At 37.0% G+C, this 18,188-nt stretch overlaps 1 protein-coding gene across 3 annotated transcripts; it reads right to left on the bottom strand.

Moving 5' to 3' along the window:
- Positions 1–599: 599 nt before the first annotated feature.
- Positions 600–17,196, bottom strand: LOC104880494 (probable LRR receptor-like serine/threonine-protein kinase At1g07650). 3 transcript variants are annotated; one of them, XM_010657256.3, is made up of 24 exons: positions 16,735–17,196; positions 10,482–10,659; positions 9,066–9,137; positions 8,899–8,967; positions 8,745–8,816; positions 8,556–8,627; positions 8,374–8,445; positions 8,186–8,257; positions 8,028–8,099; positions 7,833–7,904; positions 7,669–7,740; positions 6,620–6,688; positions 6,184–6,249; positions 5,384–5,449; positions 5,236–5,271; positions 5,087–5,127; positions 4,593–4,969; positions 4,328–4,523; positions 3,790–3,927; positions 3,071–3,189; positions 2,743–2,953; positions 2,377–2,614; positions 1,558–1,708; positions 600–1,149 (listed from the first exon to the last, which is right to left on the bottom strand). In XM_010657256.3, exons 1-24 carry the CDS (start codon positions 16,859–16,861, stop codon positions 796–798), a joined length of 3,012 nt encoding a protein of 1,003 aa, XP_010655558.1. In that variant the 5' UTR covers positions 16,862–17,196; the 3' UTR covers positions 600–795. The 3 variants fall into 3 exon arrangements, with proteins under 3 accessions (XP_010655558.1, XP_059596040.1, XP_019078076.1); XM_059740057.1 differs by lacking the exon at positions 16,735–17,196 and adding an exon at positions 12,555–12,706; XM_019222531.2 differs by lacking the exons at positions 8,899–8,967; positions 9,066–9,137.
- Between the last annotated feature and the right edge of the window lie 992 nt (positions 17,197–18,188).

Raw genomic sequence — 18,188 nt, 5'->3', positions numbered from 1 at the left:
TAATTTAATTCAAATATTATTAAAAAAAATGAAGATAGTTTTGTAATTACAAATAAATTAAAAAATAAATAATTTTTAATAAAATATGAATAATAATATTATTAAAATCATAAATTATATTTTTTTATACAAAAATATTGTTCTAGTATATATCATAAACATAAAGTTATTAGCATTTTTTTTCTTGTTAAAAACGAATAATAATAATTTAAAATAATAATTTTTAACAATATTTTATTTATAATGAATAATAAATAAAGTTTCACTTTTGTAATATGTAAATGCATGCACGCATTTAGCGAATTACAAACATAATATTTTAAAATAATTAATTAGATAAGTTTTTTTAATTCAAAATTATCCTTTAAAATTAAAAAATCATTAAATAATTTAAATTATTAATTATATCTTATCTAATTTATAATTTATTGACTTAAATTCAAAAAATATATTTATGTATATAAAAAAAATAGTAAAATCATAACTCATAATATATTAATTTTGATATATTATTTTTTTAATGATTAGATTTTTTTTAGTTCTAAATTATTTTTAAAATTTGTTAAATTCAATACAAAATGTCACTTGATGACAAAATGAAGTAAAAACTTGGAATGCATAACAAGAAGGCTGAATAATATAATGTTTGATAAGCAATTTGGAAGTACTTTTCTTTGTATTTCGAATTAAAATGGATCATCAAAATGAAGTAACAACTTCCAACAATAAGTAGAGCACTGACAAAATAAAAATTCTCACCATGACTGAATTAATACGAGGCAAGGTAGAGACATTTTATGGATCTTGGGAAGATGTTAAGGAAGATCCACTCTGTGCTGTATGTGATGAATGATTGAGGGGCTCAATGTCGCTTGAGCTCTGTAATTGCATCTGGTCATACTGGCCTCTGAGGGCTTCAAACCCAAATTCATCACCATAAATACTAGGATTCAGGGGGTATTCCTGAATGACAGTTTGACCTTTGAGCATGCTCACCACTGCAGACATGGTAGGTCTAAGTGCTGGAGATGGATTGGTGCATAATAGGGCAACTTTGATCATCCTTATGGCTTCGTCCTTTTTGAACTCAGTCCCCAACTTTGGATCCACTAGCTCCATTAAATTTCCTTTTTGTTGTAAAACAAAGGCCTGAAGGAAGCAAAAGAGAAGGTCGGAAATGTTTAGAAAAACAAATAAAATCATATCAACCACAATTCAGACAATGAGATTAAATAATAGTTCACAATCTAGGAAATGACCAATGCAAAAGGGGAGAAAATGAAGCAAAATGGAAAATGGAAGTGGTCTTGATGCTGTCATTATGTTATGTCTATCCACCTAACATTTGTTACACTACTACTAAGTTGATTACTTCTACTCTCTCTTTCTCTCCATCTCTCTCTCTCTCTCTCTCTCTCTCTCCTTCTCTCCCTCCCTCTCCACAATGAAAGCAGCTTGACCAAGTTAAACAGACAAATTTCAGAAAAAGTGATCTGGTTTCAAACCATTATCTTGATTTAACACATGCAAAGAACAAGAAAAAAAAAACTGACTTACCCAATCTAGAAGACAAAAGCAATCCTCATTTGGTCTATATTTCATGTTGTTCTTCCCTGCAACAAGTTCCAAAGCAACAACCCCAAAACTGTATACATCGGCTTTATAGGTTAAATAACCCCATAATGCATACTCTGGTGCCATGTATCCTCTGCACAGTAACCCCAAAACATCACTTGTATTTTAGGAACAAAATTGCAAATTATATTTCTGGCATTGGTAATTTGTACACATCAATGCAATTAAAAAGAGTGCCAGAATCAGGCAATAACTCCATTTGCCAAAAATGATTGTTAAAATGTAAGCAATCTTACTGATGCAAACTAGCTAACAACATCTGAACTTCAAGAGCACATGCAGTGTCCAGATTGACCTATTTGTTAAGTAAACTCTCTACCAAAATGTACCATCACTTGTAGCAACTTCTTGAATTTGACTATCTGAGTATAAATAACTACCACAGATGATAACTGATGGCAGTATTCCTTTTAACTAGTTCTCAAATGAGCCTGAATATTGATTTATCATCAAACAACAACCTCTATGCAAGTAGGGATTCAATGCTGATGTAGTTTCTGAAATACATAGATTATGTGCTGAGATGTTAACCACTGACTGTTCAAGTATAAATCAGGGCAGAAATGGAGAAATTTTGATAAACTATTTTCTATATCCCATGACAGTGATTTAAAGAAATGAAAATTGATAAGAGAAATGTGTAACCCCTTCTTTCTACTTTAGTTTAATAGGAATATTATTGAAAGATTGCAACTTTGTTAAAATTGTCATGAATTGAAAAGGAGGGGAGGAGAAATTTACATGGTTCCAGCAACTCTGGTGCTAATATGGGTGTTGTCTTCTTCATCAAGTTTTGCCAGACCAAAATCAGAGATCTTAGGGTTAAGATTCGTATCAAGTAGTATGTTATTTGCTTTTATGTCTCTATGAACAATTTTCAGTGTTGATCCTTCATGCAGGAAAGCCAAACCTCTTGCTATGCCAACACAAATCCTCTGCCTCGTGGACCAGTCCAAATTTAATTGGTATTCCACTTGACCTATAATTAACAGAATTTGCCCAAACAATAGAGTTCATCAAACGTTAAGGACTGAATGTCAATATTTGATGACCAATCTTTTTAAATGGCATAACAAACACAATGAAATATAAAGGTATTAACCTTACCAAATAAAGCCCGAGCGAGACTATTGTTCTCCATGTATTCATATACCAATATCAGTTGATTTCCTTCAACACAACATCCATATAATCTTACAAGATTTGGGTGTTGTAAAGCAGAAATCATTCCAATTTCATTCACAAATTCACGATTTCCTTGCTTTGACTTGGTGGAAAGTTGCTTCACTGCAATTATGGTACCATCTAATAATGTACCCTGTATGGAAATGTGGTGAGTATACCTTAAAGTATTGGTCTAGCTCCAAATCTCATGGATAAACAATTTAAGAATTAAAAATTAATATTTAATAAAAGAACTGATTATGTGGAGTACCTTGTAGACAGAACCAAAACCTCCTTCCCCAATCTTGTTTGCAGCATCAAAGCTGTTTGTAGCAGCTTTAATTTGTCTCAAGGTAAATAAACCAGTTTGCAGATCTAATCCTCTCAACTCTGTCCAAGGAAAAAGGTTAGATTGTTGAATTATATCTTAGTGCTACTTAATTAGTTAGAATACATTCAAAATAATAAGATGAAAGTAAATGCAACTGGAAAACAGTAGTGCTCCATTTTATTGCCAAGAAGTTATATGTAATAAAATAGAGAACCCATGGAACTTCTCAAGGCCCACTCCAACCTAAGCCGCTTATATGGTTCCCTTGGAATCTAACCGAGCATAACATCATGCCCATCTTGATTCCCCTGAGAGCTGTATATATAGATGGACCAAATATTATCAAACATCTGGTATATGTGGAACGGTGAGACTCTTGGAAATTCATATACAGGGGACATTCTAAAGAACCATAGAATTGTACTTAAAAGGCGGGGAAGTATAGAACTCTAGAACAAGGAATTGTTTTGAAATCAATTGTCCATTCATCCTCTTTTGTCTATTTCCACATCTTTCTAAGATATATGTTAGAACACGATAACAAAGGTGATTCATCTATTACCATAATTGAAATAAAACTATTGAAAATTCTATATGATTGCTAGCATGCCTGTAAGAAATATACTTAAGTTTTAGATTGTGCAGTAGTTTAACACCACCTTGTTCCCGGGAGATTCTGCCACCAAAACAAACTTTCCACCAAAGAATACCTAAAATAAGGAATAACACCAAAGCCACAGCCACAGCCCCAACTGCAATGAATATCTTCTTTTTTCCATCAGAAGGTGGCTCAAAATCTACACAAAGAAGAACAAAAAATATAAAAGAACATGTCAGATTGCATAGTGCATATGATGAATTATGAATGTTTCATCCAATCCAAACATTAATATGGATATAAAAACATCAATTGGATAATACACTTCCCAGACAAGCAAATGAGCTGGCAAGAAAATAAGACAGCAAATTGATTCGGTCTCTTGTCAAATACCAATGTAATCTTGCCTTAGGTATTGATTTTTGCTTCACATAATTTAAGGGAGTGTTTTCTAAATGTATCACTATGCATATATATTTATTTATTCACATGAAGTGCAGAACAAGCTAAACAAACTAAGAATCTCAAACTCAAATATGATAAGAGTGACAAGAAGAATACAAATACATCACCATATATATACAGAGCACACAACTCACCAGCTTTTACAGAAATGGCTGATATGAGAGGACCATAAGTTCCTCCCTCTGGGGCAGCTGTTGTACCTTTCCCAGCCCAATGAAATCGGATGTCCAAAGTCTTATTCCTTACGACTGCTTTAAATTCTCTTACAACTACCTTATCAACCCCTTGTGCTGCTTGTACAATATTAAAATCTTGCAACTCCAGCTTTTCCTGCAATAAACTAATTGAATTAAATTATTGTCTTTGACAATTCAGTTGCAGAATAATAAGATTGACAACCTGGATGTAAACATCAAAAATACGTCTTCCAAGACTATGAAAGGATTTATTGCCTCTGATCACTATCTCTGCAAAATGAAGTTTCACAGTATAGTTCCCATCTGCTAAGCAGCGTCCATAGTAAGTGTAAGATAGAGGAGAAAGTCGTGCTCTTGTGTACAATTCAGAGTCATTCATCCCGAGCATGGATACATTATGTGCTATATAATTTTTTGTGGTTCTGTCACGATCCCAAAAGTCTCCTGTGCTACTAAAACCCCAATTATCTCTAGTGGGGACAAACTTGGATGGACCTGCTAAGTCTTCATCCGCTTCATAGACTATGTCTCCAATGATGGTTCTTCCTCCACCACAATTTATATGCAGTGAATACTGATCTTCAGAAAACAACAACAATATAAGTGATGATCAAATAAGTTTAAAACATAGAAGAAGTAACATAACTAAAATTCATGCATGGAAATAAGTCCATAAAACATAATTGAGGCATTTACCTTTGAGACATGGAAAACTGTCCAGGCACTCATCAAATTCTCTATATTAAAGCATAGATTTAATAAGCATCAGTATTGTACAGGGAAACTAACAAACCTACATATCACTACTCTTCAAAGTTTAGTTAGAAAAAAAATTACAAGCTTACAATTTTCCCCTTTCAGAAAAGCTTCGGAACAAGTTCCTGATGAAACAACAGAAAGTTATTTTCAACCAAATAGATAGTGAATGAAGAAAAATATTTGTGTAAAGCTCAATAAGCGAGGTTTAAATCAGGAAAAAAAAAGAGTTCTTACAGGGTTTCTCGACAAGAAGATGGCATAGAGCGCTTGGAAAAGTAATTATAAGAAATATCTGTTTGGCTGCACACAAACATTTAAGAACTCTTACAAGAATTATCAGTGCTATATTAACTAGAATTTTGCAGAAGAAACCATGGAGGGAATTTGACCTAATTTTGAAATTAACAGCTAAGGAGTTAGATTCTTTTAGAATGAGAAGCTTTTGGAGCACACATACGAGTAACTTCTCTATGATTTTTTCCCTTCAGTAGCTACAGTATGAACTGATTTGGCTAATATGCAGCAATAATGACAAAAATTTTACGAATTGAGAAAATAATGACAAAAAGTTTATGAATTGAGAACTTCCACCTCACCATCTAAATCAGCATTACAATATATCTACCATGTCCCTGTTCCACTTTTTAGATGTTGTACACTCAACTAATGACTGTTCAGGGGCTGGCCCAGCCAAAATCAGATTGTTGTGAAAATAATAAAAAAGCGTAGACAATGGAGAGAATAAAAAAATGCACATTTTTTCTTTTTCAATTTTTGCAATGCCTTGCTACACCTATGAATACGCAGGGATGATTTCAGATGTTGCACATGGTGAGATGAAAATGACTAAGACAAGTCTGCTACATACAAATCTCCAAAAGGGTTAGAGAAGAATCACTTTCTAGAGGACGAATTCATATATATATATATATATATATCCATGTATAGCTTAGGCATATAAAAATAGGAGATTGAGGCACAAAATAAGTAATTTCATGTATTAATTAATTGAAAATGTAGGCTTAAAAGCATACTAGCGATTATTTCTGCTCTCGATCCAGTCCGGAATAGACCCAGTTAGCATGTTGCTTGTCAAATACCTAAACAGAAAATAACAAAGTTTCATAATTGTTAAGAGATGTAAGTAGTTACTATGTCTCAAAATTTTATGCAGAGTCATATTGAAGAAAATTGTAGTTTGAATTTTGGTGAGGGTAAAGCATAAACCATAGGTGAAATATATAGGAAACCTTCTCTACATTCAACTTGGTTTCTTATATCATTCTATACTATAACCTTCTTGGTAAACCTACATCCTTCGAGTGTGAGTTTAGTCATAGTTTAGCAACTCTATGATCTAGGTAAACTACCAAGAATGGACCGATCATACATATATTTTAGTGTATCAATCTATAGGAAGGCTTCCTATGCAACAAAAATGGGCATGCTTTCTTGATTTTAATTGCTTACATGAATTCTATTTGTGTTAAACCTTCCAGGTTTGGAACAATTCCTTCCAGCTTGTTGAAGCTAAGGTCTCTGTGAGAAAATAACAATATAGATGTCATAATTAAGCAAACAAAATAAAGGTTTAGTCAAATGATCCTTCTACTGAATTTAGTGCAATACAAATTTGAAAACAAAAAATGCCACCAATATAAAAACTAAGTAGAAAAAGGAGAGACATAATTCAATGATGGAATTACTTACAAACAGGTCAACCATATGTTCATATCACTGATCAACCTTGCCTCTTTTTTGTCAAAAGAAAAAAAAAAGGGGGAATTGAGGGTCCCTATTGCTAGTATCTTACTTAAATAGCCATTTTAATCTAATAAAAAGGTTTCAATACAATCAAAAGCTCTCTTTTTCTATTTTTTTCCCCTCTTGTTCTTTTCATCATAGAGAAAAATTTTATTTAGGGAAAAAATGCACAAGAGGGAAGGATGTGTTTTTCAAAGCAAAAAAGGACAACAAACAATGTTCCCAACTAAAAAGTGGAAAACAAAACACAGTTTTGATCCAAATTTCCCAACACCCTTAGTCAGCATCTCCACATGGCAAGTTCTGGCCCATGAATCCTTCCTAGTATAGCAAAAAAAAAAAAATGGTTTACTTTTCCAATTTTTTTCCTCCTTAGTTGGGCAAGAAAATAATTACCTTCTCTCCATGTGAAAGAAGACTCATAAATAGTAAAAGGTCAAGGCTAAAAGTTAGGTCTGGATAAACTTATAATTTCTCAGTCTAATTTGAGTTACCATGATACAAAAGATGAAAGAAGAAAAAACCCTTACATAGTTGTTTGCTGAAACTACTTTAGACATGTCCACTCATATTTATATTCTTTTGAAAATCAAATAAATACAGTATTTGACATCTTGCTTCCATGCATATACACACAAGTTCATAGTAATATTAGGTTTGTAATATTAGCAGTGCATTACTCCAGCGCACTCACTAGCATTGCCAAAAATGAAAGGCAATGGGGAAAAAAAAAAAAGAGTTAGTTGGAGAATTACAAAATTTGCAGTTCTGTCATCTCTGCTAAATATTTGGGGATTGATCCGGAGATATTACAACCTCTCAACATCCTACAAGGTAAACCCAATCCATATAAGCACTATTATAGGAGTATGAGAATGATTATGCACCTAAAGAATTTTAAACCATAACTACAACTTACAGCTTTTTCAGGCCTTTCATGTTTCCTAGAGGCGGAAAATTTGAGCCTTCCCCAAGTAAATCACTAATCCTTCTGCATGGAATCCCATCAAGAAAAATTAAAATCCTAGTCTATTTTGATAATATGATGTGAAAGGCAAATTGCTGCAAAAATTAAGCAACTCAACAAAATATTGACTAAGAAGGTTTAACTCACAATTCAGTTAAATTCGTCAAGACAGAAATGCTAGAAGGTATGGGCCCTTCAAGACCACTTGCTTGGATCTCTCTGTTAACCACACATTTCCAATTCACTAAGATTGCACTTGAAAACTTCTAATATAAAAAAATTTCAGAACATGAGAAGGAACTTACAATTTCTGAAGTTGTTTCCAACTATGAATAAAATTGGGAATTTTTCCACTGAAATTGTTGCTACTAATCCGACTGCATTGGATCCAACACAAAGACAAAAATGTAACCGTATAAAAGCTAATCCTTTTATCCATCACATATATGAGATATTTAGATTTACAATATTCTAAAGGGCATTGAAATCTTACAATTCTGTTAATTTGGTTAGATTAGCAAGTGCTGGAGGCAACTCCCCAGTGAGATTGTTAGTGTTAAGAATGCTAGTCATCAAAGAGAAGATCAAACCAAAATAAATTGCTATACTTTTGAAGGATTACAGATAATTAAGAAATTAATAGCCAAGAATAGTGATAAGAGAAGAAGGACCAACAGATTTTCCAAGTTGACCAGTTGCCCAAGCTGAGGAGGAACAGTTCCAGAGAACATGTTGCTCTCCATACTCCTGAAAATTCAATTCAGTTTCTTTAAGATGATAGTGAGAGCAAACCTAAACAAACTAAGAAGCACTTCCCAGAAAAGAAAATGGGGTCGGTAAGATAGAGTGAATGTCACTACATACATATATCTCAGAGTAGAAATGTTTCCCAAGAAGCTTGGTATTGGTCCTGATAACTTGTTCACAGTGAGTGACCTGTAGGGAATAGTTCACTCTGTCAATCCTATAAAGATCATCTATAGACCAACCTTAAAGATGAAGTGCAGAAATATCTCACATATATTCTAATTGCAAAGAAGCCCATTCACGCGGTATGTTACCACTAAGATAGTTCCTAGTGAAATCACTATAGACAAGAGAAAAAAAAAATTGTCAAAACAATGAAACTCTGAAATCGGAATTTATGTTTTGAGAAACATACATATTTATAGAAGCACTTCTTACATTATCTTAAGGTAAGGTAGTTTTTCCAGAGAGGACGGAAGCACACCAGCAAGATCTTGCCCTTTGAGAAATCTATTTGACAAAGAAACAAGGTAATACAGGTCCACAAGATTCGAGTTTTGGTTTGGTAAATTCTCAAATGTAATGTTCTGCTAGTAGATGCGAGTAAAGTGAAGAAAAACACTTGGTAAACAACTATTCATGTGTGAATTGCTTTATATAAAAACATGTAATAGAGTTATGCGAGTGTGAATACAAATTAAGAAATAATGAGAAATCCATAATTTAGTAGCTCATAAAATAGAGGAACATCAAAATCACAAGCCTTAGAAGCACTTAAACCATGAGAATGTAGTCCAAAGTTAGATTGAGAACTTCAGTATACTTTGTGGTCCATGGCACTATGAAAGCGCTATATATGTACATTATAGATTAAGTATATATGTATACCATATCACAAGTGCTTATGTAATGAGGAGGATTGTATTTTAGTAGTTGATGGCCTAAGATTCTTTATTTGTCTCCCACTGAATACATGCTTATATACATGTATATCTAAGCAATATGTATATGTATATGCATGCAAGAACCCCACATCTAACTCCAAAAGTCATTTTAATTTGCATTAAAAGAAAAACATAATGACCCTGTTTTTCTTCAAGAGAATTTTCTAATCGTCTCGGATCAACTAATAGAAGATCATGGATGTTGCTTAGGAAGTGAACATATCTCCATAGACCTTGTAAACCATTGAAGCACCCCCAAAATTCTAAATGGCACAGTAATGACTAAGAAAGATTGTCAAACTCCTTGTTAATTGAGGTGCAATGACTATGATAGATTTTGTAGATTGATCGAGTTTAAAGTAAGGAGAGGAGAATATATATCCTCAGAGGCATTCCAATGACAAAGCTCTCAAATAGGTAGTGGGTGAGACCAAACTCCCATATGTAAGCAATGACCAACTGAAAAGATACCAGCATTGGGGGGAAAAATCTAGTACTTGGATTTTTTTATGAATGGAAAATGATCTGCTTCTCCTCTTTCAAGTGGCAGGACCAAACTGACTACATAGACAAAAGTCACAAAAATAACTGTATATTTTGTATAAGCAAATGACTGGCTACAAAAGGGCTTGTCAATATCTCAGTTAAAAGAGTTGGGAGTTCAAACAACACACCGAGGCAAAATGGGGTTTAATCATGATTGATTTAATACTGTGTTTTTGGTATGTTCTCATAACCAACCATCCCCATCCCCATCCCCATCCCCACCCCTACCCCACAAAAATAAAATGACATACACACAGTTCGAAACATAGCACCATTGAATATAGTTGCAAGAAATCAGAATGGTAACTGTTAAAACTTCAACATGTGGATGGATATATGTATAAAATTAGGGAAGGAAGCATACATCTGAACGACGTGGCATTGACCGTTGGGATAGGAGCAATTGCAGGTGAGAGTATTGTTATACAATGGCATTTCCTTCCTGTTAGGTGTGGACCAGTTGGAGTTGCCATCACAAGGGTTTAGGCTGAAGTTCCAATCCTTTTTCCCCACTTGTTCTGCTATTTCTTCTAGAGCCTCCTCTGCACACATCAGTATACAGGAGTTGGTGTCGTTAATCCAAATACATACTTACATACATACATACATACATATACATATATATATATATATATATATATATATATATATATATATATATATATATATATATATATATATATATATATATATATATATATATAAAAGCACCTCTTAAAACCCAAACATCATTTGGATAAAAATATCTTCAATTATTTTATTGTAAAAATAATAATTTCTTTTAAAACCTACATGTAAATACTTAAAATAGAAAATGACATTTATGTAAAAAATTGATTACTTTTTTAAAAAAAAAAAATGAAAATAGTTAGATTTTAGATTTGATGATTATTTCATCTCTTTTAGTCAAATATTTATATATATTTTGCCCATATGCATATATGCTTGTATAAAGACCGAGAAATTTTATCAATTCTATTTTCAAATTTTTTTGTCTCATAAGTGATAAAAAAAAACACAAACCAAATCAATATTTTAAGATTTTAACCTATTATGATTTGTAATTATTCAATATTTTATTAGTTTTTCTATATTTATTATTATATTTATTTTATCCACACTATTAGAATAATTTATTATTATTAGACTATAACCAAATTACTTCTTGGATACAACTTCAAACTTAGATTTGTGTAATGTCTAAGTTTACTTGTCTCTAGCCAATCATCTAAATCAAATCAAATCAGGCTGAAAGAAATTTGAATTTCAATCACTAAAAGGATCAATTCAATTTTGATTCAAGCATCTATCAACTATATCAATTCAACTTCATAGCTCTTTACATCCCTCGTATACAGGTACCAAATGTGAAAACCTTTCCGAACACTGGCTTCCTCTAGGTCTTTGGGCCTAGTGGGCACTTAGCCTTGTTATCATCGGTGATTGTTGGTATTTTGAAGCCCCTAGGATAAGGATCTAATTTGGGCCAATCCTAAGGAGCATGGGCTTGGTCTTGATGTCTTGGGGCCTTGGGGCCAGTGGATATGGGGCTGTGATCTAAACCCTCCGAGCAACTATTAGGTTGGGCTTAGGCCTGAACTATTCAAGAAGAGCACCCTCAACCTCAACCTCAACCTCAACCTCAAGTATTCGTTCTTGTATTACACGTAGCTTCCAGTGCACAAAAATCGCACAACTCAGATTTAATATGTTGCATATAATTCATTTGAGTAAGGTTCATAGTTAGGCTATTGTGGGAAAGGAAATTAATGTGAGGTGGAAGGTGTAGGGACCCCTCCCCTTGGGAAACACGTGGCACGCGGCTCATGGTGACGCGTGGCACGTACTGTCAGCCGGACCATCATCATCCGGATTCCCCTACAGATACGTATGGTGCGACTATCCTATCCGGAACCCCCCAAGGAAAGACAAACAACGTTTCAGCTTCTCCTATCCAAGGAAGAGCAAACGACGCTGGCAGAACGTAGACATCCGGGTAGTCTCCACAAACACATCCGGATATTCAGCATGATCCATCCGGATATAAATCGTCTGGATGGTCAATTAAAGTAAAGCGAGTCTTACACGCAATCACAACAAGCAGCCATGGCCCACATCCCATCACCTGCAGAATGAGAAGACAAGAGGAAGTGACAGCAAGTCACTTCCCACGATCATTCTGCATAATCGCTTCCCATGATCTCTGACAGCCGCATCACCTACCATGGTCTCTGACAGCCATTCGTAGGATGATAGTGCTCCTACTAACACCTATTGTCATCATCACAACAGAAAATATCTCCCCACCATTAATGAGAGGAACAGTACCCCTGAAGCTGTATATATATGACTTCACACGAAGAAGAAAGGAGGATCTCCTGGTAACCTCTTGACACCTAGTAAAAGGCCAACTGCCTCATATATCTTATTCTCTTACCATGGCTAACAACATCATCGGAGGGTGCATCCGGACACCCTGTCCGGATGCCTTTTTGCAGGTACAACCACTGAATCAAGAACCCCTTGTGTGTTGAGAATCGCGTGTCCATCCATCTAGCAGCAACGTGGCCCACCTAATACGCGAGGCGCCAACATTGGCGCCGTCTGTGGGAAGCTTTTACTTTTTATTTTGATTCAGTCACTAGCAAAGATGGCCACACCTTCCCAAAGTCGATCATCTGGTAGAGAGGAAGAAGATAATCACGAATGGCGTCAAGCCATCGAAAAAAGACAGTTGGCGAGCGAAAAACAGCTAAGAGCTCTCCTCCAGGAGACGGAGAGGTTAAGGGAAGAAAACGCTGTGTTACGCATTCAAGCCTCAACATCAGGACCTCCTCGTCGTCAGCGCTCAAAAGGTCAAGTGGCAAACTCAAGGCCAGAGCCAGAATCAATATATCCTGGGTTAACAGGAGCTGTCCCAGGAACATACAACGCAAGGCCCCATGAGCCACGCACACCCATGCCTCGAGCTCCCCGTGAGGAAAGCTCAGATTCCACTCATTTCTCAGCAAAAAGACAACGTGATAGAAAATCACAGTTGTCAAGTTCTATGCGCGCAAGACTGGGCCCACAGGAGCCTGGGAGATTAAGGCCACCAGTAGCCACAACTCGGGCGCCACGCCCCGATCCTATGATTGCTCCCATGGTGCAGAACGTACCTCCGCATCGTGACCCCATGGTCACCCCAGCGATGCGGAACGTTCACTCACACCTAGCGGAACGACCAGCTGGGAGAAACATCCCAAACAGGCCACCCATTGGCTCCATCAGCAAGAGGCTGGATGACATGCTCTCCACGCCTTTCTGCTCTCATATCACCCATTACGAGCCCCCAAGGGGATTCCTCGTACCAAAGTTTTCCACATACGATGGGACCAACGATCCCTTCGATCACATCATGCACTATCGACAGCTTATGACGCTCGATATTGGCAACGATGCATTACTATGCAAAGTATTCCCCGCCAGCCTTCAAGGGCAGGCCCTCTCATGGTTTCATCGCCTACCTCCTAACTCTATTGACAATTTCAGGGACCTCTCTGAAGCTTTCGTAGGACAGTACTTATGCTCTGCCCGACACAGGCAGAATATCAGCACCCTCCAGAACATAAAAATGAGAGACAACGAATCCTTGAGGGAATTTGTGAAACGATTTGGCCAAGCCGTACTCCAAATAGAGGCTTGCAGCATGGATGCTGTCCTACAGATCTTCAAGAGAAGCATCTGTCCAGGCACTCCATTCTTCGAATCGCTGGCCAAAAAGCCTCCTACAACGATGGACGATTTATTCAGACGAGCTAACAAATATTCAATGCTCGAAGATGATGTGCGTGCGGCCACTCAGCAAGTTTTGGTTGCCGGACGGCCAGCTAGAAATATTACGGAGGGAAGTAATAAACCTCCGGATCGACCAAAGCCGTCTGACCGAAAGCAGGAAGGGCCAAGTCGCCCGGAAATGCCGCCTCTCACACCTCTATCCATATCGTATGAGAAACTTCTCCCAATGATCCAGGGATTGTCCGACTTCAAATGGCCTAGACCCATTGGAACGGACCCATCCATGAGAGACCGCAGCAAGAAATGCGCCTTCCACAGTGACCATGGTCATACAACAGAGACATGTCGGTCCCTCCAGTATCTAGTTGAAAGGCTCATCAGAGCAGGACATTTAAAACAGTACCTCCGCTCAGATGCTGGAGGAAGGGACGCGTCTCAACATCATAACTCTGGGGCCCCGAGGGCCCCAGTCGCCCCCAAGGCTGTCATAAACTATATCAATGGGGGCCCGTCCGACGAAGAATACGATTCCAGGCGGAAAAGGCAGAAATTGCTGCGAGCCGCGTCAATACGCGAGCGCATTAATTCCATCCGGCCGGGTCTTACCGGAGAGGGCCCTCGCTCCATAGATGGGACAATCATTTTCCCACCAGTAGATCCCATCCGGACGCTACAGCCACATCGCGACGCCCTCATCCTCTCCCTAGGAATAGGAGATTTCGATGTAAGACGCGTCTTGGTTGACCCAGGCAGTTCAGCCGATCTGGTGCAAGCATCAGTCATTGGCCATATGGGACATAGTCTCACGGGTCTCGAAAACCCCGGACGAATTTTATCCGGATTCAACGGATCTTCAACCACATCCTTAGGAGACATTATACTACCGGTCCAAGCTGGCCCAGTCACTCTCAACGTGCAATTCTCAGTGGTACAAGAGTTATCACCCTTCAATGTCATCTTGGGACGCACATGGCTTCACTACATGAAAGCCATCCCTTCCACATATCATCAAATGGTGAGTTTCCTCACCAACGAAGGACAAACTGACTTGTATGGCAGCCAGTTAGCCGCTCGCCAGTGCTATCAAATAGCACGTGAAGCAGTCGCTAACCAGGAGGATGCATCTCCCCCTGAACCTAGCGTTGCGCACGACCAATAGCAATTATTGGGTCCGGCGGACAAAGATCCCCCGGTAGCAGATCCCTTACAGACAATCCAAATTTCGGAGGAAAGTGATCACCTCACAAACATCAGTTCCCTCATGACACAAGAAGAAACTCAAAGCAGTCAGAAAAACCCCTCAAAAACCCCTCCAAACAAACAACAAAGTACCAACATTAAACAAACAATTGCAAGCGGCTTGTTCAAAACAAAGCCAGGAACCAAGTTTGAAAAACCGGCAAACGCAACCAAAGGAATGACAATAGCAAAAGAGGTACGTACCAAATAGAGCTCTGGAGAAGAAGAACGGTTACTCTCTCGGTATAAAATCACCGGCAACAAACAAACGAGGTCGTTCGAAGTTTTTCTCAGAAAAGCAAAGGACGCAGAAAAAATAAGAAGAAGGAAGGCTCTCAAGAGAATGCAGTAGAAAAAATACAAAAAGAGGTACAGTGCCCTATTTATAGCAGGACAACCCCTCGGAAAGCCAAACCAACAGCCGTGTTATCATTGAAACGACATATTGCCTGGGGATACACAGGGTCGGCGGCTCGCCATAAATGCCTTTTTTGGCTTCCGCACCCCCACTCGCCACGTGGCCAAGTTAGACGAGTGGACTTTTTCAAATTTCAAAAACCCAGTTATTTTTAACCCGCCCATTTTTTGGCAAAATAGGCAAGTTAAAAAGGGGGGTAATGTAGGGACCCCTCCCCTTGGGAAACACGTGGCACGCGGCTCATGGTGACGCGTGGCACGTACTGTCAGCCGGACCATCATCATCCGGATTCCCCTACAGATACGTATGGTGCGACTATCCTATCCGGAACCCCCCAAGGAAAGACAAACAACGTTTCAGCTTCTCCTATCCAAGGAAGAGCAAACGACGCTGGCAGAACGTAGACATCCGGGTAGTCTCCACAAACACATCCGGATATTCAGCATGATCCATCCGGATATAAATCGTCTAGATGGTCAATTAAAGTAAAGCGAGTCTTACACGCAATCACAACAAGCAGCCATGGCCCACATCCCATCACCTGCAGAATGAGAAGACAAGAGGAAGTGACAGCAAGTCACTTCCCACGATCATTCTGCATAATCGCTTCCCACGATCTCTGACAGCCGCATCACCTACCATGGTCTCTGACAGCCATTCGTAGGATGATAGTGCTCCTACTAACACCTATTGTCATCATCACAACAGAAAATATCTCCCCACCATTAATGAGAGGAACAGTACCCCTGAAGCTGTATATATATGACTTCACACGAAGAAGAAAGGAGGATCTCCTGGTAACCTCTTGACACCTAGTAAAAGGTCAACTGCCTCATATATCTTATTCTCTTACCATGGCTAACAACATCATCGGAGGGTGCATCCGGACACCCTGTCCGGATGCCTTTTTGCAGGTACAACCACTGAATCAAGAACCCCTTGTGTGTTGAGAATCGCGTGTCCATCCATCTAGCAGCAACGTGGCCCACCTAATACGCGAGGTGACAACAGAAGGCAGTCCATGCCTGCATGGCCGCTCAGTTAGCCTCCAGTCACCATACTTCAAATTTGTTTGGTGAGACGCCCTACACCCTATATATACATTCTATTTTATGATTTTATCCCTTCTGACTCAATTTTTATTTAAAAAGAGAAAAAAAAAGGATCAAGTTTGATCTCTTACCTTCATCACGAGGAAGCTGACCACCTTGGGCTTCAACGCTGCTGGAACCGAAGCACATCAGTATGAGCAGCGTGAGAATAAAAGCAAAGAAGAGAGTCTTCCCATGAATATCTGGAAAAGTAGCCATATATGATATATCTTCTTCTCCTCAAAGTCCTTGAGCTGATCAGTTCATTTGTAGAGGTGTGTAAGACCCCGTTTTATTTTTGGTGGGGAAATTTTCCGGTGTAGCCAACCTTGACTACGACTTTCTCTTCCTATTATTTTTGAACTTTTACTTGTAATTTGGGTACACTAATTTGTCCAGTAGTTGACGGATGGAAAAAAGAATGGCATACTGGAGAAAGCTGAATGGAGGAGTAGAGCTAACTGTTTCTTCTATAATTGATAATTAAATTGAGACCCATTTTGGTTGAAAATTAGACTTCATGAGATCACCAATCAGAAAAAATTTCAAAGTTGTGGTTGAAAATTGTTCTTGAAATTAATAAGTTATATTGGAAGACAATTCTCAAGACAGCTAGCGATATATATATATATATTTCGAGAACAAAAAAATAGATATGAAAGCATGTTTGGTTGTCTGAACAGGTTTTTGAAAATAAAATAATGGTTTTTTGGTATGAAAGGGAGTGGGCGAGGCCCACCAGGTTTCCATATCTGACTTGCAGGAGGTAGACAAGTCATGAGGTGCATGGATCAACCATTAAGAATGGTTTGCAAAGGTGGCTGTGCAAGTGGGTGGTCGGGGTGAAATGTGAATGGTCCTCACAAACCACTGATATTTCCTGTTCTGTGGGACCGACATTATTTGATTTTTTCCTTCAGGATAACTTTTCTGTTTGTTTGGATCTAGAAAGATCTAGAATGAGAACATCATGATGATGTATTTTCTAATTTTTTGTCTTTCTATAAATAATAATATACATAAACTTGTTTCTTATCAAATTTGAAGGAAAGGAAATAAATAAAATGATTTTTTTATTTAATGAAAAATATAAAAAAATCAAATATTATTAAAATCACTAAAAAACCTATGTTAAATAAGTTAAATAAAAATCAATAAAAATTATTCAATTTTTATATAAAAATTTAAAATAACTTTAATAAATTTAAAATATTATATAAAAAAAATATTGAATTTATTTTTTTATTTTTTTTATTTTTATTTTTTTCTCTTTTACATTTTTTTTCTATTTTCTTTTCCTCATGTTCCCTTAATTGTTTTCAAAACCAAATCCGTTGCTGACACCAAATTCTACCCACAATACACATGATTAAGAAGATTTTTAATATTCATTTTATCTAAAAAAGTATATTTGCATTTTTTGGACAAGCTTAGAGTCTGTTTGGTTGTTATTTTTAAAAATTGTTCTGGAAAATAGTTTTTAAGAACAATTTTTAAGAAATGTTTTTTGTGTTTTCAGAAAAAAAAAAAAAAAATTATGTTTGGA

Source organism: Vitis vinifera, chromosome 10, assembly GCF_030704535.1.
Source record: "Vitis vinifera cultivar Pinot Noir 40024 chromosome 10, ASM3070453v1".
In the NCBI taxonomy this organism is placed as follows: Eukaryota; Viridiplantae; Streptophyta; class Magnoliopsida; order Vitales; family Vitaceae; genus Vitis; species Vitis vinifera.
The sequence above is the reverse complement of the archived record's forward strand: the minus strand, read 5'-3'. Positions and strand labels throughout refer to the sequence as shown.